The 27,873-nt window shown below is 37.5% G+C and overlaps 5 protein-coding genes across 7 annotated transcripts in view; 3 read left to right on the plus strand and 2 right to left on the minus strand.

The window, feature by feature from the left end:
- Positions 1-27,873, plus strand: part of LOC116295021 (serologically defined colon cancer antigen 8) — a 49,279-nt gene that overhangs the window by 874 nt on the left and 20,532 nt on the right. The window contains exons 4-21 of one of the 2 annotated variants that reach the window (XM_089024280.1): positions 422-571; positions 3,804-3,911; positions 4,496-4,696; positions 5,176-5,229; positions 5,553-5,617; positions 6,671-6,724; positions 6,896-6,926; positions 7,179-7,279; positions 7,653-7,791; positions 8,384-8,536; positions 8,872-8,937; positions 9,070-9,138; positions 9,220-9,336; positions 9,654-9,782; positions 10,237-10,369; positions 10,892-11,009; positions 11,731-11,905; positions 12,791-13,749. In XM_089024280.1, coding sequence (XP_088880406.1) covers positions 422-571; positions 3,804-3,911; positions 4,496-4,696; positions 5,176-5,229; positions 5,553-5,617; positions 6,671-6,724; positions 6,896-6,926; positions 7,179-7,279; positions 7,653-7,791; positions 8,384-8,536; positions 8,872-8,937; positions 9,070-9,138; positions 9,220-9,336; positions 9,654-9,782; positions 10,237-10,369; positions 10,892-11,009; positions 11,731-11,905; positions 12,791-12,958 — 2,031 coding nt within the window. In that variant the 3' untranslated portion in view covers positions 12,959-13,749. Of the gene's footprint in view, positions 1-421; positions 572-3,803; positions 3,912-4,495; positions 4,697-5,175; positions 5,230-5,552; positions 5,618-6,670; positions 6,725-6,895; positions 6,927-7,178; positions 7,280-7,652; positions 7,792-8,383; positions 8,537-8,871; positions 8,938-9,069; positions 9,139-9,219; positions 9,337-9,653; positions 9,783-10,236; positions 10,370-10,891; positions 11,010-11,730; positions 11,906-12,790; positions 13,750-27,873 lie in introns of those variants that run through there. The other variant, XM_089024281.1, reaches the window with a different exon arrangement.
- On the minus strand, positions 12,445-15,720 carry LOC116295009 (uncharacterized). Its single transcript, XM_031702706.2, has 4 exons — positions 15,597-15,720; positions 14,888-15,070; positions 14,289-14,417; positions 12,445-13,902 (listed from the first exon to the last, which is right to left on the minus strand). Exons 1-4 carry the CDS (start codon positions 15,684-15,686, stop codon positions 13,645-13,647), a joined length of 660 nt encoding a protein of 219 aa, XP_031558566.1. The 5' UTR covers positions 15,687-15,720; the 3' UTR covers positions 12,445-13,644.
- On the plus strand, positions 16,123-20,138 carry LOC116295010 (uncharacterized). Its single transcript, XM_031702707.2, has 4 exons — positions 16,123-16,321; positions 17,065-17,214; positions 18,039-18,170; positions 18,800-20,138. Exons 1-4 carry the CDS (start codon positions 16,217-16,219, stop codon positions 19,103-19,105), a joined length of 693 nt encoding a protein of 230 aa, XP_031558567.2. The 5' UTR covers positions 16,123-16,216; the 3' UTR covers positions 19,106-20,138.
- On the plus strand, positions 20,852-22,008 carry LOC148905057 (uncharacterized). The gene is made up of 3 exons (XM_089024307.1): positions 20,852-21,058; positions 21,285-21,382; positions 21,524-22,008. Exons 1-3 carry the CDS (start codon positions 20,894-20,896, stop codon positions 21,915-21,917), a joined length of 657 nt encoding a protein of 218 aa, XP_088880433.1. The 5' UTR covers positions 20,852-20,893; the 3' UTR covers positions 21,918-22,008.
- LOC148905058 (uncharacterized) lies at positions 21,361-24,410 on the minus strand. Of its 2 annotated transcripts, XM_089024290.1 has the most exons (9): positions 24,364-24,410; positions 24,106-24,269; positions 23,950-24,029; positions 23,627-23,837; positions 23,455-23,547; positions 23,176-23,316; positions 22,952-23,026; positions 22,636-22,783; positions 21,361-22,416 (listed from the first exon to the last, which is right to left on the minus strand). In XM_089024290.1, exons 1-9 carry the CDS (start codon positions 24,377-24,379, stop codon positions 22,001-22,003), a joined length of 1,344 nt encoding a protein of 447 aa, XP_088880416.1. In that variant the 5' UTR covers positions 24,380-24,410; the 3' UTR covers positions 21,361-22,000. The 2 variants fall into 2 exon arrangements, with proteins under 2 accessions (XP_088880416.1, XP_088880415.1); XM_089024289.1 differs by having other exon boundaries at positions 24,106-24,393.

A 27,873-nucleotide genomic window follows, 5' to 3' on the forward strand; every position in this document is an offset into this window, starting at 1 on the left:
GGGGAAAGAATGAGCCGACACTGAAAACATCTGCACGGGAGGCTACTGACACATATGGTCTGAAATGGGAAAACATTACGCTTGAGTCTAAGTGGTCTATACTTTTGACAGCGATCATTAGATCTTGGAACAATACTATTGTGTGGGTTATGGGACTTGTTTCCAAATGCCAAACGATTTGACATTTGAGAAGCTTTGATGGTGTATATATCCTTCAAAACTTTGTAATATTGTTGTCAATGTTATTATGGAATCACGAAGACCTTCTTAATTTTCACCTCTACAGTTCTGCAGATTGTGTCTGAAAAAAAGAGCGATAAAATTACAACCATGAAAACAATGATGGATTTTGTATCGCCATTAATGATACTTATAATAAATTTGAAATATATTAATAACATATACTGATTGTGTCTTCAAGCAAAAAGAACCATTACATGTACCTGCAACCTCACAAAACCTACCTGGAGATCCATCTGGATTCATTCCTGATCCTGATGAGTTGACAGAATTACTAAACAGACATTATTCTGTGGTGCAACATTTACAAGCCAAGGTTGATTTCTTAAAGGTACGATCATGCCAACCCAGCATTTACCACAGCTGTTTTTATTGAGGTATGAAATTAAGCTGATTGAGACCCAAAGGCCTGATAGGTTAATTGCAAATAGACTGACAGCCATCAATCAATCACTCGAATCATGCCTTTTGTCTTGATCAGCATGTAGCAGTAAAATCAGTTGTGAAGAGTATACTTGTAAACAAATTTCTGTCAAGCAGGTAGGCTACAAATAATTGAAAATTGTTGTGAAGATCTAGATTATAATATCCATATTGGTCTGCATAAATATGGAGGGAAGTGTTTAAAAAGGGTTCTTTCTTCAATATTTCTATTATTCGTACATAAGAAATTTTAGGGATAAAGGAGGATAACATCAACCCCCTATGTGACCTTAGAGCAGAGGTCCTTTTCTACATGTACCCCGCCAGGAAGCAAGAGGAAAAGTTCAGTTCTTTTCCACCCCGCCAGGAAGCAAGAGGAAAAGTTCAGTTCTTTTCTACCCAGCTAGAAAGTGAGAGGAAAAGTTCAGTTCTTTTCTACCCAGCTAGAAAGCAAGAGGAAAAGTTCAGTTCTTTTCTACCCAGATAGAAAGCAAGAGGAAAAGTTCAGTTCTTTTCTACCCCGCTAGAAAGTGAGAGGAAAAGTTCAGTTCTTTTCTACCCAGCTAGAAAGCAAAAGGAAAAATTCAGTTCTTTTCTACCCAGATAGAAAGCAAGAGGAAAAGTTCAGTTCTTTTCTACCCAGCTAGAAAGCAAGAGGAAAAGTTCAGTTCTTTTCTAACCCGCTAGAAAGTGAGAGGAAAAGTTCAGTTCTTTTCTACCCAGCTAGAAAGTGAGAGGAAAAGTTCAGTTCTTTTCTACACCGCTAGAAAGTGAGAGGAAAAGTTCAGTTCTTTTCTACCCAGCTAGAAAGCAAGAGGAAAAGTTCAGTTCTTTTCTACCCAGCTAGAAAGCAAGAGGAAAAGTTCAGTTCTTTTCTACCCAGCTAGAAAGCAAGAGGAAAAGTTCAGTTCTTTTCTACCCAGCTAGAAAGCAAAAGGAAAAGTTCAGTTCTTTTCTACCCAGCTAGAAAGCAAGACGAAAAGTTCAGTTCTTTTCTACCCAGCTAGAAAGTGAGAGGAAAAGTTCAGTTCTTTTCTACACCGCTAGAAAGTGAGAGGAAAAGTTCAGTTCTTTTCTACCCCACTAGAAAGTGAGAGGAAAAGTTCAGTTCTTTACTACCCCGCTAGAAAGTGAGAGGAAAAGTTCAGTTCTTTTCTACCCAGCTAGAAAGGAAGAGGAAAAGTTCAGTTCTTTTCTACCCAGCTAGAAAGCAAGAGGAAAAGTTCAGTTCTTTTCTACCCAGCTAGAAAGCAAGAGGAAAAGTTCAGTTCTTTTCTACCCAGCTAGAAAGCAAGAGGAGAAGTTCAGTTCTTTTCTACCCTGTGAGCTAGAAAGTGAGAGGAAAAGTTCAGTTCTTTTCTACACAGCTAGAAAGCAAGAGGAAAAGTTCAGTTCTTTTCTACACAGCTAGAAAGTGAGAGGAAAAGTTCAGTTCTTTTCTACCCAGCTAGAAAGCAAGAGGAAAAGTTCAGTTCTTTTCTACCCAGCTAGAAAGTGAGAGGAAAAGTTCAGTTCTTTTCTACCCAGCTAGAAAGCAAGAGGAAAAGTTCAGTTCTTTTCTACCCAGCTAGAAAGCAAGAGGAAAAGTTCAGTTCTTTTCTACCCAGCTAGAAAGCAAGAGGAAAAGTTCAGTTCTTTTCTACCCCGTTAGAAAGTGAGAGGAAAAGTTCAGTTCTTTTCTACACCGCTAGAAAGTGAGAGGAAAAGTTCAGTTCTTTTCTACCCAGATAGAAAGCAAGAGGAAAAGTTCAGTTCTTTTCTACCCAGCTAGAAAGCAAGAGGAAAAGTTCAGTTCTTTTCTACCCAGCTAGAAAGCAAGAGGAAAAGTTCAGTTCTTTTCTACCCAGCTAGAAAGCAAAAGGAAAAGTTCAGTTCTTTTCTACCCAGCTAGAAAGCAAGAGGAAAAGTTCAGTTCTTTTCTACCCAGCTAGAAAGCAAGAGGAAAAGTTCAGTTCTTTTCTACCCAGCTAGAAAGCAAGAGGAAAAGTTCAGTTCTTTTCTACCCAGCTAGAAAGCAAGAGGGAAAGTTCAGTTCTTTTCTACCCAGCTAGAAAGGAAGAGGAAAAGTTCAGTTCTTTTCTACCCAGCTAGAAAGCAAGAGGAAAAGTTCAGTTCTTTTCTACCCCGCTAGAAAGTGAGAGGAAAAGTTCAGTTCTTTACTACCCAGCTAGAAAGTGAGAGGAAAAGTTCAGTTCTTTTCTACCCCGCTAGAAAGTGAGAGGAAAAGTTCAGTTCTTTTCTACCCAGCTAGAAAGCAAGAGGAAAAGTTCAGTTTTTTTCCACCCCGCCAGGAAGCAAGAGGAAAAGTTCAGTTCTTTTCTACCCTGTGAGCTAGAAAGTGAGAGGAAAAGTTCAGTTCTTTTCTACCCAGCTAGAAAGCAAGAGGAAAAGTTCAGTTCTTTTCTACCCAGCTAGAAAGCAAGAGGAAAAGTTCAGTTCTTTTCTACCCAGCTAGAAAGCAAGAGGAAAAGTTCAGTTCTTTTCTACCCCGCTAGAAAGCAAGAGGAAAAGTTCAGTTCTTTTCTACACAGCTAGAAAGCAAGAGGAGAAGTTCAGTTATTTTCTACCCAGCTAGAAAGTGAGAGGAAAAGTTCAGTTCTTTTCTACCCAGCTAGAAAGCAAGAGGAAAAGTTCAGTTCTTTTCCACCACGCCAGGAAGCAAGAGGAAAAGTTCAGTTCTTTTCTACCCAGCTAGAAAGTGAGAGGAAAAGTTCAGTTCTTTTCTACCCAGCTAGAAAGCAAGAGGAAAAGTTCAGTTCTTTTCTACCCAGCTAGAAAGTGAGAGGAAAAGTTCAGTTCTTTTCTACCCAGCTAGAAAGCAAGAGGAAAAGTTCAGTTCTTTTCTACACAGCTAGAAAGCAAGAGGAAAAGTTCAGTTCTTTTCTACACAGCTAGAAAGCAAGAGGAAAAGTTCAGTTCTTTTCTATCCCGCTAGAAAGTTAGAGGAAAAGTTCAGTTCTTTACTACCCCGCTAGAAAGCAAGAGGAAAAGTTCAGTTCTTTTCCTCTGCTAACAGGGTAGCACTTATGACATGTGGATGTGATATTTTGTGCAACTGTTCATTTTTATTGATCAGTGTCATTGAAGCTTTTTTTCTTCTAGTTTTCATACTTCTTTTTCTATTTTTAATTATCTTACAGGATTCTCTGGGATCCCTAAAACAGAAAACCAATCTCATCTGCAAAGAAAACCAGTCACTACTTGAACAGCTGAAGAGCAAAACAATTGACCAACTCATGAACAACAAGGTTAGTTCCTGCTAAACAAAATACAGTACAGTAAAAACCCGTCTATAAGAACCTAAAATTTAAGAAACTGTTAGGCTAAAATTTCACTTTTAAGCACCCTTCACATACTGTAAGAACCATTTTAGGCTAAAATCGTAAAACAGGTTCTTATTTTTTAAAAAGAAAAAAAAATAGAATCAATCTTTTTAAAAATATATTTATAACACAGTCTGTACACAATAATGCTATAAACACTATAACACTACATGGTTACTGTAAAGAACATGTCCTCATTGAATTAAAAAATCCAACTTAAAATGAAACTCTATATTAGTTCTTGAACAAAAATTAAGAACCTAATTAAGAACCTAGTTAGCCTAATTTAACACTAAATACCATTTATATAAGAACCTGTTTAGGCTAACTTGAAAAAACCTAGGTTCTTATACGCGGGTTTTTACTGTAACTGCTTTTAATAGGCTTTTAATACAAACTGCAGTATGAAACTCATTGCAGCTCAAAGACTCACAATATCCACCGTTATTCACTTTGCCTTTGGTGAATAATCGTTAAATATGACTCTAAAATTCAAGTATTGGTCTTAGGACCTTGAAGGAACAAGACGCACCACATACAACGACCCATACGACTATATTGCAGATGATAATGGAGAGGAAGAAGATAGAAATAGGGAAGGATTGCTAAATATTGGACAAGGAACAAACTCAAAAAATGATGAAACAACTGAATGGTTTCCTGTAGAAATGGATGGAAGTAGAAGTACAGCTAAATCTATGGATGATCAGGTACATTAAGTATATTTTTAGGGTCACGTGTCGTTAAGTTAACCAGTGCTTGACAAGGCATAGGGTCCATAGCTCAGTCATTGGTGAATTTGATACACACATTTCAATATATCTCCAATCCACATAGCCTTTAAAGCTTTAGTACCCTAAAAGTATAGCACTTCTGGAGAGAGGGAGTGAAGGGTGCATAATTTACCTCCTTAATAAAAACTAAAAAAATTTTAAACAAACGTTTTGCAGGATAAAATGACACTGGACAACAGCCATGTTGGATGGCAGAAACAATACAATTGTTTCTATATAAAGTTCTGCCATCTCACATGTTTTCCAGCACATGACATGGAAAACCAGTTACTGTTTATAAGTTAAAGCCTGCTGCTTGAATTTATTTTATGACTGCTTGTTAGCCTCACAAGCAACAGACTATCAAGTTCTAATGAAAATTATTAATTTTGTGTGTGATGTGTGTGATTTTTTAGCTCTTTCTCTCTCCAAAAGAAAGAAAGTTTGTGATGAAAATGGAAGATGAAGTGGTGAGTTTTCAAATGCTTTTATTTTTCAGCACTAATTATTTATGATATCTAGACAAGGTGAAAATACTGTATCTTGAAACTCTTGAAATGAGAAGTGCAATAAAAATATTCAAACTAAAAATACTTTCACAAGTGTTTCGGTTAATCCAAATAGTCATACAACAATAAATATTTGTTATTCATAGTCTCGTTGATAAACTCAATGGTGCCATGCATCAGAATTGCATTATTCTGTAGGTTAATCTGATTAAGACTTACTGTAAAAGTTGTTGTTTCATAAAAATGTTTGGAAGGTACTGACTGGTTTTCCTTTTCATGATAAGGATAAAATAAGACATCTTCATGAGGGCAAAACAAAGCAGCTAGAGTCACTACTGTATGCTGCAAGGTAACCATTACCATTCCCTGTTACATAACTTGTGTCCATTTATTAAACAAGGCTTCTTGAACTTCTTACTGAAACGATGCTAATGTGACAGCACACACAATGCACAAGTGCACAAGTTCTAGCACTCACAGATAACAGGCCCCCCGCCCCACTCCCCCACAAAATAAAAAGTTATCATGCTGGAATTTAAAATAGTCAGTGTTTCAGCTTATTTTTGTTATAACTAAAATTATGATATGTATGTAAAAACTTTGTCAGAATTTGATGACTTTTATCCAGAATAAAATAAATCTCATTTCCATGCTAGAAAAGTTTCCATTACATCCATTTCCAATTCCCAGTGACGCTAAACACCATATGTTATATTCAGCTCCCAACTCCTTCAGACCCTGACCTGTTATCAGTGACCATAAACACCAGTGACCATAAACACCATACAGTATGTTACTGTAGTATGTTCAGCTTCCAACTCCTTCAGACCCTGACCTGTTATCAGTGACCATAAACACCAGTGACCATAAACACCATACAGTATGTTACTGTAGTATGTTCAGCTTCCAACTCCTTCAGACCCTGACCTGTTATCAGTGACCATAAATACCAGTGACCATAAACGCCATACAGTATGTTACTGTAGTATGTTCAGCTTCCAACTCCTTCAGACCCTGACCTGTTATCAGTGACCATAAACACCAGTGACCATAAACACCATACAGTATGTTACTGTAGTATGTTCAGCTTCCAACTCCTTCAGACCCTGACCTGTTATCAGTGACCATAAACACCAGTGACCATAAACACCAGTGACCATAAACACCAGTGACCATAAACACCAGTGACCATAAACACCAGTGACCATAAACATCATACAGTATGTTACTGTAGTATGTTCAGCTTCCAACTCCTTCAGTACCCTGACCTGTTATCATTTCTACTACTGTAGAAGCTTTGTTTACATGTATATCTATACTACAAAATAAATAAATCTAAATCAATATGAATATGCTATTGCATATCTGTTCATATGCCACAAGATCATATCTGTTCTTCTAGGGATGACATAGAAGAGTATGTGAGACATATTGCAAGGCTGGAGGACAAATTAAGGTTAGATCACTGTTATATTTACTGTACAAAGTGTTCGGTACCTGACTTGTATAATTGGCTGTTTCTGAGGCAGTACTTGGCAGTACCCCATAAATAATGTAGAAAATGGTTTCATACTGTAGCTGTATTGTTAGTAACATTACACTAACATTACATTATCCTAAATTGCAGAGCCAGAGAAGCCCATCACATTGCTGAACATGTAAGTTTACATTGATCTCTATATCAACCTTGTTGAATCCTCAACTTCTTGGCTTTTCTAATTCAGAGCAGGGTTAACTTACAGAGAAGGGAGGAAAACTAGTCATAGCAAAGAAACCCTCATTAGTCCCATCAAACTCTGCTCACAGGTGATTTCAGGTTCAGGAATCAAAAGAACCCCCAAAAGCAAGAAATTTAAGAATGTGAATGATTTTCATGAATTGTAATCATTGTTTGTTTGTATGATATCTAGCCTGGTCAACCAGTCTTGTGTGTTAAGTGTGGTCATCAAGAAGCTGTGCTATCATCCACCCATGGAGATGCATTGAACAAGACCCTAGAAAAGCTGAAGAGGTAGTATATAATATATATTTGTACTCACTTACAAATTGACTGAACCATCTGACTGATCGACTGACTGACCTACTGACTGACTGACCAGTCAACCAACTGACTGACTGACTGACAGATTGATTGACTAACTGATGGATTGGCTGACTGACTGACCATCCAACCAACTGATTGACTGACTGATGGACCAACCAACTGACTGACAAACCGATTGTCTGACCCACCCACGGACTGATCAACCAACCAACGAATGGATGGAATGAGCAATTAACTGATCAACTAATCCGCTCACCAACCTATTACATATTGTCATATTTTAGGGCTAATCTTGCACAAATAAAGTCACATATTGATTATTCCTACTTGTAATTTTAAGGGAGAGGGACGATTTGATGGAAACCCTCACAAGCCAGAACTCTGCCATGGCAAAGGCTCGACAGAGAGAACTCGATGCCTACACACAAGTGAAAAAGAGTTGTGAGATGGCTGAACAAGCTCAGTTACAGAAAGCCGAAGTAAGTATGCAACTTACCAGAGAAATGTAAGGGGCATGCATCCCCCTGAACTAACGGTATAGACCCGTAGGTTGGACGTTTTTTTTTTAGGGCAACATGGGTGGTGTTCGCGACTATTGCGTCGTCTCACAGCTGTGAGTCCAACGGATCGAGTCGCTGTTTCAAGCCCTGTCGTCATCACATGTGAATTGAGTTTGTTTGATGTGTTGTTCCCTCCTATGCTACGAGGGTTTTCTCCAGGTTCTCCAGTTTCTTCCCACCGTAAAAATCATTATGTGAGTTGAGCGTTGTGTGCATAGAATATTAAATGCAGTGGTAGTGCATGTAAGCGTAAAGTTTCCCTAATTAGTGCGAAAGCGCTAGAATGACTAGACACTTAAATAAAGTGATTTATTTATTTATTTTCATCTTCAAACCATGTGTTATTTCTTAGAGTATTATTTCTTTGTTTAACGCTTATGAATGAAAAAACACATGAATATGGATACAACTCAAACAAAGAATCTTATTCTTAATAGAATGACTAATTGGAAATAGTTAAACAATAGGTCCAAGTCAAAAGGGTGTATTGACTCTGTGTTTTCTTCTGTAGGCAATCATTCAAGTCCAACAGCTCAGGCAAGAACTACAACAGCAAAAGGATCGATACGACAAGTATGTAACCAGTGCAAAGGAACATGCTGCGAAGGATCAAGAGACAACTAAGTCTGATTACCTGAAACAGATGGATGCACTCAATAGCAAGGTAGGATAATATTGGATTACTATTAGGGAATCAATGAGACCCTACCAGAATTTGCTTGAGTGACCACTATATAATAGATCCAAGTTGAGGATGGACTAGATAAAATTAATATAGTCAATGGATGAACACATTAAGTCCAACCTTGACTTCAACTCATTTTTGGTAGTCACTAGAGCAAATTTGAGGAACTCAATGTGTGAGAATTGTTAGTTATGTTCAAGTTCTCGAGACTGTTTCGAAATCTGTATTAAAATAGAGTTGAAGTCAAAAGGCTGAAATCTGGTATATTAATGTGTATTCTTTATTCATTATCATACTTTACGTTATTTGAATAGGTTAAACAGGCAAATGAGGAACGTGCAGCAATGGAAAACCAACTAGAAAGAGCCACTAGAGAAAAAGTAAGCTACTTGTAACTTGGATGATATTAGTTCTGTGCATTCGTCTCTAATAAAATAAATTTAAACTAATTTCTAAATATTTACTTATTTGTTTTTTTGTTTTTGTTTTTGTTTTTATTTTTTCCCCAAAAGGTTGCACTATTATCAGAGTTAGAACAAGCTAAGGCTCAGATCCTGGCCAATGCTGCTGATGTATCCAAGGTAATTCCCATCTGTACGTAAAAGCTACATTAGGCTGTCTAGGTTTGCCATCAAGTAACTATGACAATATGATTTGTTTAGGTTGGTCAGGATAAGATAAACGAGCTCACAGAAACTCAGGTGAAGCTTTCGTTAGCAACACAAGAAATCTCATCACTCAAATCTGCATTGCAGACGTCTAACAGACAACGTGAACAGGTAATGGTCGGCCCTGCCTTCATTTCGCATGCTTTCACACCGTTGAGGTGCACTACTGCTGTACCTGTGGTGGAGATTTGCGATAACAGTGTACATGTTTTTCCTCTCGCAATATTTGTTTTGAGTGACTCTTGAACTTGCCCATCCACCACCACCTTCACCCACCCTTCTCACCCTACTCCTCCCCCCAACCCTCATACTGTCATTACAGCCCCCCTGCATACTGTCGCCCTACCCCTTCCCCAACCCACATATGGTCATTGCCCTCCCCCTGCATATTGTCGCTTTTAGATAATTTTTTAATATTTTATCGACAGGAGAAAACACGCTTTACAACAGAGATGGGAGAATTGCGTCGTCGCCTGGAGGAAGCTGAAAGAGGTTGGATGGATAACAAGGAAGAATGTCGTAGACTGACAGAAAAACTAGACAATGCTGAAAGAGATGTAAGCTTATTTTATTGAATTCGGTAACTTGAAAAATTGAAACGCGGGAAAGAGGGGGAAGTTGAAGAACTAACAAGACTTTAACAAATCTCATATAGCCTACGTCGACTCAAACAATGGTTAAGACGTCAAGTTTTATCATACCCTGAGACAGCGTCTGGGCTGATCAAAGTCAGTACAATGCTAACTCTCTGATTGAATCGGAATTTAGCGCGTTTGGTTTTAGCTTGCGGTGCATGGGAGGAAAACCGGAAAATCGGGAGAAAAACCTTCGAATCAAGGGCAAGCCCTTACCATTGCTCACCTGTGATCCTGAGTCAAGGGTTGGACTGCACGTAGGCTAGTTTTTTAAAGAGAAGTTAAAGCCGTGTATTTTCTTTGAAGGTAAAACTGGAGAGAAAATGAACCCTAAGGTTTCTCCACATTCAACTTCTTTTATTTTATTTTCTTCCAGGTTAAAATGGTCACTGCAGCGCGGATAAAAACAGAAGAAGCAAGGACTAACGATGTCACGAGCATCCGACAACAAGCACACAAGAGAGAACAACACATGTCTGCCCTGCTGCAAGAAGCAGAGAAGAGACACGGTGAGTCAACTAGGGAAGAAATACAAGCTCTATTAAAGCAGAGGTGATAGATAAGAGGGATAGACACAAGAGGGAGAAACTCCTGGGTGAGGATATAGAAGAACGTACGCATTGATTGGACTAAGGAGGGGTTCCGGGTGGCAGTTGGAACAGACCTAGGGGTAAGAGAGACAGAGGGGGCGAAGAAGGAGAGTACGTTAGTAGTCTATGGACCAGTAGAGGGGAGGACAAACGAATTATAGTTATGTATTTTGGGTAGGGAGAGAGGGTAAATTGCTATATGTATTGTTCATCGATAAACCATGTCATGTAAACCAAGTATACACATAACAGGATGAAGAGAGAAAAAGGGGAAAATGTTCCCTAGAAATGCAAACTTTTCAATTTCCAAATCCATCAATTTTGTTTTCAATTGAAATTATTCAACTATTACTTGCAAAAGTCGGTAAACGATGTTACTTAATATTCGAGCCACTTTTATTGTTTGAGTGCATCCGTAACAAATGTATCCTCACTGACCAGCACAAGTACGTGTTGAGCTCGAACACATGTTGGAATCTCAGCTCCAAATATCAGATGACTTGAAAGAAGAATGTAAAAAACTTACCCAGCAGCTGCAAGACATTTCAGTCAAGTCAAGGTCAGTATTCTATGCTAATATACCCTTTATTAATCAGTAGACCCTAATTCCATTGTATTTTTGTGTGTGTGTGTGTCTATTTGACTATTACACGTTGACTAGTATTTTTATTTCACGGGTTAAATGCCTTCACTCTACTTTGTTGTATCTTAGCCGTTGTCTTTGATGTCGCCTGCTTATTGATATAAGCGAGCTTCTTTTTGGGGTGATAGTGACAGTAAGAAATTAATTGCCACCAAATAAAAACCATTAAGCAGTGGCAATTTTATTTTATTTCAGTTCATAGATTAGCGTTTGCGCTAAATAATGATTTTTCACGCGAAGAGGGAGGTCCTTGCAGATTGACAGGCTCAGTTAGTGAAGCAACACCATATGCGGTTTATCTAAATATGTAGCCAAAAAGTGTTTCGGCTCCCCTTGTGCATCATCCAAGTTTGGCGTTAAAACATTGAAGGCAGGTGCGCACACGTCTATTAGTCTTGCTGGAGGGAAGTCGTTAACCCGTGAAATAGATATTAGACTAATACACTTTAGTAGATTCCAATATCATTATTTTCTTTTGTGTCAAGTTGACTATTGCACGTTAGTATTTTTTGTTTTATGGATCAAATGCCTTCCGGTGTATTTTGTTGTAGGCTAAACTTAATTCCACAAAATGAGGTATGAGAATTTCTGGAAAAAATTCCTCTGTTTAGTTCTCATAGATGTTGTTTCGTTATAGGGCTGAGATGAAAGAAATTATGAAAGAAAATGAAAGAAAGAAGGCTGAAATAGCGAACCTGACGAGCAAATCTAAAGAACTCGAGAATAGAGTCCAACACAAAGATAAACAATTGAATAAGATGACCAGTAAAATATCAACGCTTGAGAACTATATCAAGAAGTACACACAGCAGGTAAGATGGTGGGACCTACAGGGAAGGACTGAAGTCCCCCTCGTCGGAAATTATTTTCCTCCCTTGTCGGGGATTATTTTCCCCCTTTGTCGGGGATTATTCCCCCCCCCCCCCCCCCCCCCTTATCGGGGATTATTTTCCCCCTTGTCGGGGATTATTTTTCCCCCTTGTCGGGGATTATTTTTCCCCCTTGTCGGGGATTATTTTTCCCCCCTGTCGGGGATTATTTTTCCCCTTGTCGGGGATTATTTTCCCCCTTGTCGGGGATTATTTTTCCCCTTGTCGGGGATTATTTCCCCGCTTGTCGGGGATTATTTTTCCCCTTGTCGGGGATTATTTCTCCCCCTTGTCAGGGATTATTTCCCCCCTTGTCGGGGATTATTTTTCCCCTTGTCGGGGATTATATTCTAAATAAATTTGCCTTTGCTTACCCCAAGTTGGTTTGTCTAGGGCGTGGCTATATTTGTTATTTTCCCCTTAAATCTACTTTCCTTTTCCGAATTCCCTGTATCCATTCCTAAAGAATCTTGGTGACAATATTATTGTTTTGAATTTTTACTTTCAATAATCGACAGCATACATTTTTCTGCTTACCCCTGACTTTTACTCTCTGAAAAATATATCCGATTATACTTCCAGCTTTATCGGTGCTTCTTTTTAATATTAATCCTCCAAGATTTTCCTCTGTCTTTTACCTGACCCCCCTGATTTCCAGTTACAATGAATTTCAACCTAATCTTAAATTATTACGGTCCTTGGATCCTTAATCTGGGTGGAAGGGGGTTACTCCTCACGCAAAAGTGATCAGTGTTTCCTGCTTCGGCCTCTCTTCTCTTCTCTTATTCTTGCATTAAGTTTACAATGCTATTGTTTACGTTTTGGTAGATCTACGAATTGCTTGTAAAACAGAATACACTAATGAAAGACAGACAGAATATGACCAGAGAGGTTGATTACTGGAGACAACAATTACTCGCGTCACGAAAACTAGATGACGTGACACCTACTGACACAGAAAGTAACGCAAGTGTGGCGGATAACATAGATTCGTAGCTCTGATTGGTTGGTATTTGAATGTTGTTTTTATGAGTCTGATTTTTAAACAGGAGTCGAAAAATCTTTTATATGATTTTCTCATGATGAACTTACAAGGAAAATAGTTCAATAGCGATCTATCACGACCCTCAAATATTTTTATATATTTCTAATACATTTTATTAGTTGTTTTTAATGTTTTAACACATGCTTTTTACCGGCATGTTTTAAGGTATTAAAACTAGGTAAAATTTCTATGAGATTCATTTATATTACTCAATACACCCAAATGAGTAATTGATAATATAGTTGAACATATTTTAATTGATCCTGAATTAAGCATGTTTTTTTTAAAAAAAAGGCATGCATTTGAAATGGATCCGGCCAAGATATGTCGTATTTTATGTCTTTTACCAGAGATCTTAGTTTCAAATAAAAGACAAAAAAATGTGACCACACCTATCTATACCCATGCCAGAATCTAGGCACGAAGCAAAGTCGAATCTTATTCTGCGCCGCACTGTGAGACTGGTAGCGTGGGTATCCTGTTTCTGAGCACAGAACCATTTTACGCACTAGTTCTGAAGCATGCAGCAAATGTAAACACGCCGTAATTCTAATGAAAATATAAATTTGTATATCTTGAAAATACAAACGCGCATATTTCTTGTAGCGTCGTTGTCACACTATCTTTATAAAGTGTTTTACAGATTATACCTACAGCACTTGAACTCATACCTAACCATCCCTTGTGGATAATCACTTCTGCGCTTAAGAACAAACGTTTGAATAAACTCATTCGATCTACACTGTACGTTGTGTCGGTCCAGAAACATTAACTCGCCGTCTGCGCGGTGGTTCCAGCTGGTCCTAGCCCTGCGGCAAGTCACATCGAATCCATCAAAGCGATTTTCAACCATGTTGGCTTTACTTCTCAGTTCTACGAAATCGGCCTCTGTCGTCTGAAAAAAAGATTTAAAATATATATGAAGCGTGGAAAGGGGAAAGTAGGCTGGAAGGGTAATAGACAAAGCACGAGGGATGGATAAGGCTTGAAAAATAGTACCGTACACGGGTATGATATACGGAACATCCTTAAGGTGGCTCGTAGATTTTCCCGATCATGCTTCTGATTTGAAGTGGATGGCTTTTCCTTTAGCTTGATCGATTAGATTTTCATCAAACGCGCATGCGTATTCATGATTTCTCTTGCATTTTCCAAATTGATTTATTTCAAAGCTCATCTGCTAGAAATACTGTTCTTTAGAATCATATTTACTTGAGTGATTAATTTAGGGCCATGCACCCAGACGTAGTGCAGAAGCACACTGCTGTATCAAAACCTTACCGATTGTAGACCTTCCAGCACGCGCATTTTGTCTCTGTATCGTGTGATATCCATTTTTCGTATTTCGAGATCTGCCATGATGACTGATACTTTTCCTTGTAGCCTTCCGGCTAGTTTATTGACAGAAAACTATTGCATAACAAAAAGAAAATTAATAAATATGTGAGTACTTATGAAATTATAAATATTCTTAAGCGCTGGTAAGATCAGATAAGAGCTAAGAATAGCCAAATTATTATTAGCTTAAAAGGTGACTAATAGCTAAAATTTTATTACTAATATCGCTCGAGTAGGTATTGTATATTATATCGTTGGGGCGTATCCAGTGGGGTTCTTGGGTGTTCGTGATCTCCACCTTAACATTCATGGTTCCTACTGTCCTTAGTTATCGTTGCTGTGTTATTCGACTGGAAAAACGGCTGCAACGGTGATTGGTCCGCTATTGTCTGGTCTGAGTAGATTATTTGTAATGCGCATGAACAATGTCATTAGAGGAGAGGAGGTAGGGTGACCTGCATGTGAGGTTAGTTGTAATCGATCTACCCCCCCCCCCCTCCACCCATAATAAATCCAAGATGTGCCCTTGAACGTGGTCTTACCATCGATGCCTTATCCGCAATGAGGTTCTCAAAGTCTTCGATCATGTCGTTTTGCTTTTGTATTTTTTCATTCTGTGCTTTTATAGTTGATTCCATTGAGCTCAGCTTCTGTGAGAAAGCCATTAGGGATCCTATGACAGAAGGATTGAGGGCCACAGGGCTTGTTGGCCTTGCGGACTGGCGCTACAAATTTATATGAACAACTGAGAAAAATTCCTGAAAAATTCACTAACCAAAGGAGGGGAGGGGAGGGGTGTGGTTTGCACCAACGGATGCTCCTTTAGAGGTAAAATAGAACTAATTGGATTTTTTTTTTTTTTTTTGGAAAAATGATAAGGACGTGTACTAGGATCTACTATGGCAGGCAAATGGGTGAGCAGAGTCTCGAACATTGTATTTTAACACTGAAACTACGATATTATAAAAATATCATGGTGCTCCTCCCCCCACCCCCAGAGGATCCAGTCATCGCATTTAACGTCGTCTAACTCATCGTATTTAATATTCACGAGTAATTTGTTTAAAAAAAAATTTCGTCTTATGATTTCTAAATATTAAAGATATCGGATAATTATTGTATTTCGAACGCAAAGGAGCTCAGGAATCGGTCTATTCGTCTTCTCCCAACGACACCGATAGTTTGTGCTGCTTAACGAACGGATCGTGAGAAGAAACAGTTGGCTGATCGTGAGTTGATCATACTTCTTACCTTGTATCGCTTGAGTAGTAGAGGATTAGAACATGAATGTTGGATAACGAGTACTACTAGGATAAACACCAGCATGTTAGATGCGGCCATCTTGATTTGCTTGCGTTTATTATGACACCCTGCCTTTAAGACTATAGGTTATTGTCCATAATTGACATATCGAAACACAATATCTATGTTTTAGATCATTACATGCAGTATTGTCACGCTACGGTCATGACCACATCTTTTCAGCCAATCACAGCGCGTGAGATTACTGCTTGTCCAATCAATTATTAGATTTGTGACCGTAACAGTCACCGCATATCTCCTACAAACCATTCGTTTTTCTCGGTAATACAAAATCTAACCAACACATCGACTTTAATAAAGTGACACCTAAAAGTTTCTGGTATAAATCCGACTACATACTCTTAACGGCTTGACTAGAATTTATATATTGGAGAGATATATAGATATATTTTATATACAAGATTTGTGCAAGATCTTCTGTGTTGACATTTTTGTCTCGTCTCCTGACGTAAAGCGTTGGTCACCGATGAGTGATAGAGACTTCAGTAGGCAGAAGTACTCAACTTACACCAGATACAAAGCTGTATTGTTCCATCGTGCCTTCCAAGATGGCGGCGCAGTTTGTTATTGTCTTAGTTGTACTCTACTGTGTTGGTGACATTCAGCGTGTATCAAGTCTATCATTTGACAAAGAGAACCTAGGCCGAATTAAGGTAAATTGGTTTATTTTATCGTTCTTGATGATATTATTTTTGCTGTCTTTATCGTACGCATAACAGATGTGGAGTTCTGCTCAGTTCTATTTTGATTTCAAGTTGTTTTGGGACGCATCAAATTGAATTTATTCCTCTAGCATTATTAACTGATAAATATCAGCCCCAATTCATATTGTTGTCGGATTGAAAAGTCAAAATGATAGAGAGGATGGCTGTACATGGACTATCATGCCTAGTAGTTCCTAACTCCCTCCCCTTAGGGTAGAAATTATAAAAAAAAGACCCCCCCTCCCCTTGCCGTTCCTTATGAGGAGAAGGGAAGATTCAAGGGCAGATTAACTGCTGATGATGATCCATGTTCCCGAATGCAAGGTTACTTTTACCTATACTTTCATCTAGTCTACCTTCATTGGAAAAGCTTGAGTTGTGCCCAAAGTGACCTCCTGGGGTAACTTTCTAAGAAAAACATATCGAACAAATCTTCTGTCTTCCTTCACTAATAGCCATGCTCACAAGGCTAAGATAAGAGTTATTTTGAATATTAGTGGTACGTCGTAGAAGGATGATGATGGGAATAATGAAGACGATAATGCCGGTCATGAGGATGTAGAACGGGCTCTTAAGGGGAGGGTGGGGGGGGGGGTACTTGCCTTCCCCCAAGAATCAGAGGGGTGTTGGCCAGATATCCACTGACGATGAGGACAACGATAATTCAGTTTCCGTTTCTTTCTTTCTTGTAGCGACATGTAGGAGAAGAGTCAGTTCAGTCGGTCTTGCAGTCATTCATTTCTCGAATTGATGCCATGAAAAAACAAGTGCAACAACAGGATAAAACACTAAGCACTCAAAACAAGGAAATAAGAGATTTGAACTGGTATCTCAGACGAAAGGTATCTCTTACCTGCTAGAATATCGTGCGGCTCACATCTTGATACAATCGTTTTCTATGGATTGTAGTCAGGGACCGCAAAGGGGCTTCAATGACCTCCTTACTGTTTTTTCTGATACGCTCAGTTGCGAATACATTGTCGGACATAGAAGCTGAGATCGAAAGGTATTCTGGAAAGTAACATCATCCTCTGATGTATTCATTAAGATACACAGTCGATATTAAACGTGTTAAAAGCCTCCATGCTTCCTGTCAGAGCAACAATTTATGAACATTCCAGAGTTGTATCACTAGATATCTCTCGTTAACGTCCATTTTGGTCTCAGCTTCAATGAACAGTTTGAACCCCACAGTGATTTTGCAATAGGCCCTTTGCAGCTAACGGTCACATGTCTGTACTGGAGAGCACTCTTTAGCTACTTGTCAAGAATCGAATGAAACGAATGTTCCACCAGTGTGTTACGAAATGCAGTCTTATTACGATCTCTCGAAACAGGTTATAGAAAGTGTGTTTGCTCACCAGTATAATTCAACCATGGGAATCAAGATGTTCATTCATTTGCTCTCAGTGAATTAATCAGCACGTGATTACTGAGCTGCAAAGGGCCCTATTGAGTGTATACACTGAAGTCTCACACCGTAATTTAGTCTCATACATAGAAGCCATCTTCCCTACTCACTTACAAGGGTGTCTCGTGTATGATCGTTATTGGAGCTATGAGTATCAATAATAATTAATAATAATTCAAATTTATGTAGCGCAAGTTCCGAGAGCTCGTTGGTGCGTGCTTAACGACAATAATAACTTTGTATTCGTTACAACAGGGTACTAAGGAAAGACTTGGGGAGATAGAAAGAGATGTGGATCACCAAACACTGATACTCAAACATGCTGTTGACATCAAGTCATTGAAACAATTCAAAACTTCAGTCGATAAATTCGAAAAAAGAACTAAAGTAAGTATTAGAGTACCTCTCTGGTGGTATGTACAGGTGTAATACCTATTAACGACTCTTAAAACCCCAGTGTATGCGGGCTTAGCCTCATTTCTGAGGTCGGTAAACAAAAGCAGAAATTAGAATAAAAACAAAACAAGCAACTCCTGGATTCGAGTCTTAAGCACACATACACTGTAGTTTTAAGAGTCGTCGATATACCTCAAATATAAACATATATATATTATAACAAAACCCTAATTTCAATATATGAGGTTATATATGTTGATGGTTTTTATAGCCGCCATGTTGGATGAATAGAACAAAAAATTCGTCATTATTATACCTCAAATAATCCTCCAATCACATCTCCGTATTTAATTGTTGCGATGTTGCGCAGCAACCTATTGGACTGCAAATAAACTTGTTATGGCACTATAATGGTCTTTTTATTGAAAAAAATATTTGTTCGATATAAAAAAACACCTATAGGATTGGTCCTCGCCCATTATGGCAGATATTGAAGTCTCGACTTCGTATGTATTAGCCTCTTTTGTCATATCATCCAACATGGGGGCCTTGTTTTTTGTCATTCTCTTGGGAGTGATGATGATTGCGAACTACCCAATAAATTTTCAATCAATTCTTAGGCCTTATCTGCTGGCGTCCAAGAACGCAAGAAAATCATTGATGAAATTTATTCCCGAATCTTTCTTCAAGACGGGAAGATTGTTTGTCGTAACACCTTCACCTCCTGGCAAAAGCAGGCAAATTACAAGATCGGAGCATTGGATAAACATTATATCGAGTGCAGGGATGACGAACTTCTGCAGCGGTTTCTTTTAGAAAGAAAAGATGGCGAGCTCGATTCTGTGGTGCGCTTTAAATATAGATGTTGTCGGTTTAATGTCAAAGACAAGTGGAAGAAAGCACCGAAGAAAATGGCGAATCAATGATAAAACACTAAATATCTCGAATTCTGTTCTAGCCTTCTCTTTAAAGATTTTCTCTCAGTTATTTCGACATGGAATATTATGGAAAAATATAATATATATTTTAAACATGCCTTTTTTCAACGTCAAAACTATCTAGAAAATAGAAAGCCATGGTTTTTAACGATTTTTAACGGGTCGATTCTAGATGTTTCCATAAACATATGATTCTGCGCGATACGTGCATATGCGTTATTTAACACCGAGGTAGAACAGCAATAATATAGAGACAATTTCTGCTTGTAGGTTAATTTTAGCTTTTTTTTCTTTTAGCTTTCACGGCTCGTTTCTCCAAACAATTCTTTATCAAGAAAAATATTTCTTCCGATTTCCGTATCAACTTTTATATCATAGGATTTCCCATTTTTCTTCCTTCCAAGCAAGATTTTATTTTTAGCTCCTGATCTAACCTTGTAATCATTTGCCCAAGCTATTTTTAATTCCTTGTAAAGGGAGTTGATTTAGTTCTTGTTGATTAGTTCATCAAGATATTGTGTTATTATTATTGTTCCAGTTAGCTATACTAATCTTTTTTAGTGTTTCCTGTCAAACATCCCTCCAATTCCCACGCTTTCACCTTACCTTTTATTTCTACTGAACGTTCACTTTGATATATATTTCGAAAAGACCTTGAATCCGAGTCGCACAAAAATAGTTAAATCACAAGGCAAAATCGAAATTATGAGACTAATGTTATAATAATAAATAAAAATAAAAATAAAAGGGATTTAGCAGTGGCATTTCTACAGAGTAGCTATTCATCCACTGTAATTCCAATTGGAATTTAGGAGTTGATTTTTTCGGAGGGAGGAAAGCCGGGGAACCCGGAAAACCCTCGAAGCACAGGAGAGAACTAACAAACAACTCTACTCTTATAAGTCATTTTTAGACATGCAAAATCCTTCGTCAAGCTTTAATCAAAAATATAAGTTGTGGAATTATAAATTTGACCGAAAATATTGAATATTGAACCTTGTAGTAAAATATATTGATCAAAGGTTTTGTTCATATTTTTCCGGCTTTTTCTTCTTCTTTTCTCTTTTCTTTTCCCTTGAAATAGTTTGTCTCTCTACCAGTTCATCTCCCACCAAAACTCCCAAATTCCACTGAAGGAAAAAAGGAAAATTATGTTCCCAAAGGCGAAACAATGAAATCCTCCTCCCATAAATCTTCAATTTTATGCAATTTTGAAAAATTGACATCGAATCAAATCTCAAACCTTAACTAACTTTGTTAAGGTAATGGTATTTTTATCTTGTTTTTACAAAAATTTTCCTTATATTTTCGCTTCGATTTTTTCTTGTCGAAAAAAATGATCTCCGCTTTATAATTTAGTAACATTATAATTTCCACAAACATATTCTTTTAACTGGCTTGCTTGATGGTATACAAGTAGTATTATATTTATATGAACTGTCCTTCGTTATTCGTTACTTAGTGTATTTTTCTGATTGATTAAACCAAAAAAAAACACTAATTTGTCTGTCTTTGCGGACTTTTTAAATTAGACTATAGCTTATATAATTTTCATAGTTTTTACTTATCTTACTTTATTCAGTATATTGTGTTAATATCTATACATTGTTTGCGAGGCTCAGCCAGAATCTGTCATCGCGTACAATTGCCCTCAAAAATAGGTCATGACCGTGTGGAAGAATGAGTACGAGCTCCAAACAATGTAATTGTTTTAATCGCGACATGATTGGTTGAAATCCCAAAACTTCCGGTTATATCTAGCGTGTCTCAAAATTCATGATGGCGGCTAAGTTGGCTAAACGTGAAGAAGGATTTTATAAACGACTCCATTCGTTTTCAACGGCGGACGAATGGAGCGAAAAACAGTTAAAGGCTAGAAAAAAGCTTAAAACGCAGGGGGTTTACAAGGTGGAGGAAATATTGGCCGTCAGGCAGAAAAAGGTGAGTTTTACAGCGATTACATTTTCTACATCTACATTTATTTTGTCCAGCAAAGGGAAGGCCCATCATTTCTAGACTATAACAAAATAAACAATTTTTTTACTTCCTTATATATATAATTTATGAGCTAATTTAGTAAGCTGTAAGTCGTTTCCTCTATCGGGATTTTCCACGTTTCCTCCTAGCTATGAGCCGTTTAATAATGCGCGTATGTTCTTTGATGCAGGATAGCGAGAGAGAATTTCTAATTAAATGGGACTCGTGGGGTTCCGAGTACAATTCGTGGGAAATAGAATCACACATATTAGACAAGTCTGTCATTGAGTAAGTTCTGACTAACATCTTCATTGGCTTATATTCTTATATTCCTAACGATTTTGTACAAATGTCATGTAATTACTGATTGTATACATGATGAACAAAGAGTACCTATAAATATGCTAAGATAATGTTTCTTAATTGCAGAACATTTGAAAAACCAAACCCTGAACCTAAAACTGTGCTAGCCCATGTCGAGTTGATAAGAAATGCAATTGATGGTGGCTTGACAGACTCTCTTCAGTCCGATACCACCATCATTTTCAACCATGCTGTTTTCAGGCACATTTTTGGTGGAAGGGGGAAAGTCTGTTCAAAAGAGACATATGCACTAAGTGCTCAAGACTTTCCAAGGAGATACTTTCCCCTAGGATGGGATATGACTTATAGAAGACGTGGGACAGTTCGAAAAATTACTTATCCTATTCAACTTCATCCTTTCCTTTCACGATCACGCCAAATGTACAACAAGGATGGTTCAAAAAAAGAAAGAAGATGGATACAGAAGCTAACAATAAGTTTTAGAAAACATAACATGTAGATGTTATAAACTCTGCAGGACAGAGTAATAAATATGTAGTGTTTGTACTCAATTTCAACATAATTTGTTTATAAAATGTTCAGTTACTGTTGGGATTGTTTTGTTAAAATTGTGTCAATAAGAATATTTCTGCGTGTTCTCTTGTTCAGTCTCTCCCCAGTTAGCTGACACACTACATCTCTAAGCTGTGAGTTTAGCATTTTTTTTAAAGAATCTTCAGTATGTACTTCTGCAGTTGTGGAAATGGTTGGAGTTATATTCTCTGTTTCAACTTCTGCCAGCACTGGTTGAGAAATTCTTTTGTATTTTCCTGCTACTAACAGTTTGCCACCTTGATCCCAAAACTTGTTATCGAGCTTTTGGTAAGGCCTCTTTTGTCTTGTGCTTGTTTGCAGACTTTCTTGTCTCTTATCAATAAGCAAAAGGGACTTGCAAGCATCCCATCTGTTGATAGACCTATGGAATGCTTTCCTCATTACATCATTTTTTTTCTCTACACCTTAAATTTATAAAGAGATGATAACTTGGGTTAAACTAGTGTGGGCTGCATTGTTGTTTCAATGGAAGCAGGAGTAATAAAATAAAATGTGTACATCTTTTGCACACATTACTTTTTGTTATTTCACACAAATTTACAGTATATAAAATGTAGAAATCCAATATGAATAATTGTAATTAAATAATTTTAAATAATTAATTATTCATTTGTTTACCATACCTTGCCCTGTAAAAATTTTAAGACTACAATACTCCTCAAGTAGTTTCGGCATGTGGTACACCATGATATGTATATAAGGTGTGATGGGGTTCATCCAGTTATAGCCTTCACTTTTCATGCTAAGGAGAAGCTTGGCCCATTCATTTGCCTGACAATGAAAATTTTATATAATATACTGTAAGATTGCTTGTAGCAATACATGTAGGTCTAATAGAGATACAACCATTGAGAAAACTGATATACAGTGGTTGACAGTACTTTAAAGTATTATGGCCATTTTAAAAAATGAGAATAATATAACTAAATATTCTTTTACCTTTGTGTGAAAGGTATTGATGTCTTCTGTAGTGGGAGATAGGTTAGTCATCACATCATAAAGTGCGGCAAAATCCTGTAACAAAATGTGGTAGATTTAAGCTCAAAATCATTAATATGGCTATTTAATGTATCCACATACTTCACACTTCATGTTTTTTAATATACATGCTTTACCTTATTTTTTCTTAAAAGAAAGACCTATTACAACTAAATGATAAGTACCTTCCAAAGCTTTGTGACTGATGCTAATATTTTTGGGTGCACAAATGAAGAAAACTTTGAGGGCAGATTCCTCAACAATTTTTTTTTGTCATCACCCATTAGCGAAGTCCAATCCAGCTTATTGTCTTTGTCATACCATATCTAAAGTAAAGTAGCAATACATTTTACATTGTGTTATGTGTTTTTTGGGGGGAATTGTGGTAGTTAGCTTATTAAATCATTTCGGAGTTTAATATTAATGGAGATTAATATCATTGAAAGCTTAAAAAGAATACCTACCTGAAATCCTACTCCACAGGTATGTATAGCATGCAAAAGGTTGTTGAGGTGTGATTTTTTTTGGTCTTTTTTGGGTACCCCAAAGTTGTCTTCCTGTGAATTTGAGAGGTAAAATGTGAAATCTTTAAACTTACTTAATATAAATCCTAGTTACAGTTTGTTTGGATCTAACCTCATCCCAGTCAACTGCATCATGTATTAATGCATGCTCCAGTCTGTCGGTTATTCGCAATAAGGCATGTAGCTCGTCAACCATGCAGTGGTCCAGAGGGATATTAAACAAAGGTGATTTCTGGCAACCAGGGTCTTTGTGCCATTTGTCATGAAGTTTTCTTTTGACATTCATGGAATGGTAATAATTCTCTGGCTTTGACATGTCCTGCCTGTCAATCATATATTAGTAATCTTGATTTAGTTTTTAGATGCATGCATATCTACAATATCAATACTTTTATACATGTAGTATGTTCTAAGTACTAGAAGCAGCTGTACTACCTTTCTTCTGTACTGACTTTGCAATAAATACAGGCATGTGAGGAATTGGCCGCCTTCATTCCAAGACACAATAAGAGAAACTATGGAGTTAAAGAGAAGGTTTTGTATATTTAGATTATACAGTCAATGTGAATATGATAATGTAATTACATTTACCTTGTAGTCACCTCCAAGAAATAATTCTATTTTGACTTTATGGTTATCAACCTCTATATACCCTTGTTCCTGTGTCTTATTCACATCTCTAATGACATTTGACAGGGAAACTTGAAGGTTGTCATAGCTCTCAGCAGTTTGAACCACTGCAATAGTGTGATTCCCTACAAATGAGAAACATTTGCACATAAGGATTCATATTGATATTAACAGCTAGTGCACTGATTATAGACAAAAAAAACAGAAGTCAAATATTACCTGAGCTTGACATCATGTTTTTATTGTCATCGATGATGGAAAATGAACACACCATGAGGTTACTTTTCCTAGTAAGTGCGGCACCATCTCCACTTATCTTTACCTTGGAGGACAAAAATGTACTTCATTGGCAATATATATTGATCTACAAATTAGTCTACATCACATGCAGTGAAGTCATCTTTTTAACATAATACCCCTATTTAAAAATGGAATGAAAAATTTTAGACAATACCTTGAAAGTCATTTCTTCTTTATCATTTGGTTTTCCTTCAAGCTGAAATTCAAATTTGTAAGCAATTAATCATGTGCATGGGCATGGTTAGATTTACATTTCAAGACTTACATGCTGTCTAAGTTGCTCTTGCAATAGCTCATGGAAGTTGAGCTCAGCCCCTGCAGTATTTCCTGGTGTCTTAGTAATGTTCCATTTGGAGTCAAGTTGGCCCTGGCATCCCTCAAGAAGGTAAGATCTTGTCATGGAACTGTTTCCTGGTATTTGGGTGATTTCATGATATGCCTCGAAGGACACCCCAAATTTATTGAGAATGGAGGTAAGCTCCATCACTTTTTCTCTCTCCTCTTCTTCTAGAGCAAGAAATTTCTCTATCCTGTACTTTCTTGTTGGTGAGATGTTGTCTGTTGGTTGTGTTTGTTGAGGTGGGATCTGAGTTGGAGTCTGAGTTGGAGTCTGAGTTGGAGTCTGAGGTGGAGTTTGAGGTGGAGTCTGAGGTGGAGCACCTTGATCTGTTACCACAGAGGGTTGCTCTGGTTGATTATTTGGCAAAGGTGTTGTTCCTAAATAAATATATTGGAGCATGTATGAGTTTAAATAAATATATCTTTTTCACTTTGAGTTCAATTTTACAAAGCCTGACAACCTACCACTACAAAGAGTAATTTTATGTTCTGTGCCAGTACATTGCTCCTTAACAGTCAAACTCTTAGGTGTCAACCCAAATGTTTCTGCAAACCACAACACTGAACTTGCTTGGTCCCTATAATAAAATAAAGAAATAAATAAGTGCAATGAATAGTAAATTAACACTGTAGCAGTAAATAATTTACATCTGTGTGTATGATTTGCAACTCACCTAATTTGTTTGATCTTCCTATTCTTCTGACGACACTGCACGTCTTGTATTTGTTTCCCTTTGTTTATTAATTCTTTCTTATATTTCTTTAAACTGTCATTTCCTTCGTTGAAACTCAAAGATTCCTTCAACAGTTCTAGCACTTTTGCACTTTGATGTGTCAAATGCCTATTCACCTCCACTAGCTCCTCTTGCAATTTTTTCATTTCCTCCTCTTTTTCTTTGATAACATTTTCAGGTACAGTTTTGATCTCATCCTCTTGAATAACCATTTGGAACCAAGATGATGATATTGTCATTTTTCTTGACTTTGAATTCATTTTTCCAACTCTTTTGTTGAATCGATATGTTGTGGTTTTTAATTGCGTCCCCACTCTGTGTGCCTTAGAAGAAATTGTATATCCCAGGGGTCTCAGGCTTTCATTCATGGCATTTAGGTATATAGCTGGATAAGACGGCTGTAATTTTCTCCATTGCCAAGGTGCTTCTCCGTTGTACTCCAAAATATAATGACGGCTTGTTGTGTTAACACATGGTCTTATTACATTGATGTATTGTGGCGCTATGACTGCCCACGGTGGCACGCTATCCTCGCCATCACTCAAATTGAAACAGGCTTTTTCTGCCATACCTTGTTAACCTTTTGTTCGTCTTTTTACAAGTCCGGAATCGTTACTCTGTAAGCTTTTACAAACGTTTTCATCATTCTTTGTCCCCTTATTGAATATGCCATGATTACCCGCGCTGACAATAAATTTCAAGATTTCCCGCGAACAATTTTGGACCCAGGCTTTGCGCGGTTTGATTCCTTGACTCCAAACCTCGAAATCTCTCGAAATCTCAGGATATGTCTTGCAAAACCGTGGCCGATTTTCCTTGCTCTAGGTTTTCTTTTGTTGGGAACTTCAGACGAGAAAGGAAAGGTTTGCACATAGCGTCTTTGTCATACGGTTTATACAGTACTTCTGTATCCTTAATAGCTATGACACCGCATGGATTCCAATTGCTACTATTCAACCAAACACCGAATTCAAGACGACGTATACTCTCGCTTGCGTTGTTGAGCTCACTGAATGCAGCGTTGTCGCCTTCGGTATAAGTAAGTAACCTTGGAACCGCGTAGTCTGCAAAAATAGATAAAAGAAATCCAAATTTTGAATAACTAGGGCAGGTACACAACATACAAAGACACAGCACCATAGTTAATAGATTAACTATGACAGCACAAATTCAAACTGAAATCCAACCTACAAGAGATAACATCAAAGGAAAATGAAAGCCCACCAGAATAGTCGAAAAGAACAAAGGAAAAGCCTAAAAAGATAACTTGCAAGTAGAACTACAAACAAGATTTAAATATAAACCTCTGCATGGCCAATATAAAAGACAAATGAGTAAATCAGATGTTGATTAAAAAAAAAAGAGAAAAAAAAAAAAAAAAAAAAAAAAACACAACTGTCTGCTCGGAACAGATCTAAAGCCTGAAACGGAGGGTTCCATATAATTGCCGCACAACACCGAGTGCTTCCTGCGAGATCGAAAAGAGAATAATGTGGGGAATGGAAACGAAAGCTATACCGGGCATCGTTATTGGGGCACTAGGCCTCATAAATCAGTGCTTAGGTAGGAATGTCAAACAACTATCAGGAAACATAGAAATCGCCAAACTGCAAAAAATCGCACTACTTGAAACTGCACATATCATTTGAAAAATCTTAAAGAATCCTAGTCAACTACGATGCACTGCGCTCCTGTGTTATTAATTACATCGTTCGCCTGCAACGTTCTCGAAGAGCTTCTTCCATACACCATTGGAGCAAACTTCTGCACAAATATCCTCAAATTCACAAAATTTTCTTCCTTTCCTTCTACAGCAAGTAGGTTGAATTTTTCAGAGTGATTCTCTTTGTGAAATTATGATTTTTCAGTCGTCCAACTGTTAGACAACCCCACTTTCGAAATCTACCTTAGATTCGTTGCCAAAATTTCTTGATCTTTAAGTGACTATTTAGCAATTATTCGCCGAAGGCGAAGTGAATATCGGGGAATATTTACCGAGACGCGAGTCTTCGAGCGGCGAGGTATAGGTCAACATTCTCCAAATTCACTGAGCCTGAGGCGAATAATTGTTTTAGCATATACCAACTTGTGTACAGCTAGAGTAACTTGTATTTTTAAATACAATAATTCAATAACAACAAACAAACAGAAACTTTTAGTTTTCGTGACAAATTCACGCAAAACTTTTAGCAAAACTTTTAGGCCATACTTCGTTGCCTTTTTAGTATTGATAGGAATGGCAGTTACTTTCATTTTTCAATTTCCTCATCGGAATTTGAAAAAACGATTGCTGGCAGATTTTTGCCATTTTGTTGCCGACTCAATATTCCGAGATTCAAAGGTGAATATCGTACAA

Source organism: Actinia tenebrosa, unplaced genomic scaffold, assembly GCF_029948245.1.
Source record: "Actinia tenebrosa isolate PJP-AT-01 unplaced genomic scaffold, QUT_ActTen_1.0 PGA_scaffold8__29_contigs__length_14323225, whole genome shotgun sequence".
In the NCBI taxonomy this organism is placed as follows: Eukaryota; Metazoa; Cnidaria; class Anthozoa; order Actiniaria; family Actiniidae; genus Actinia; species Actinia tenebrosa.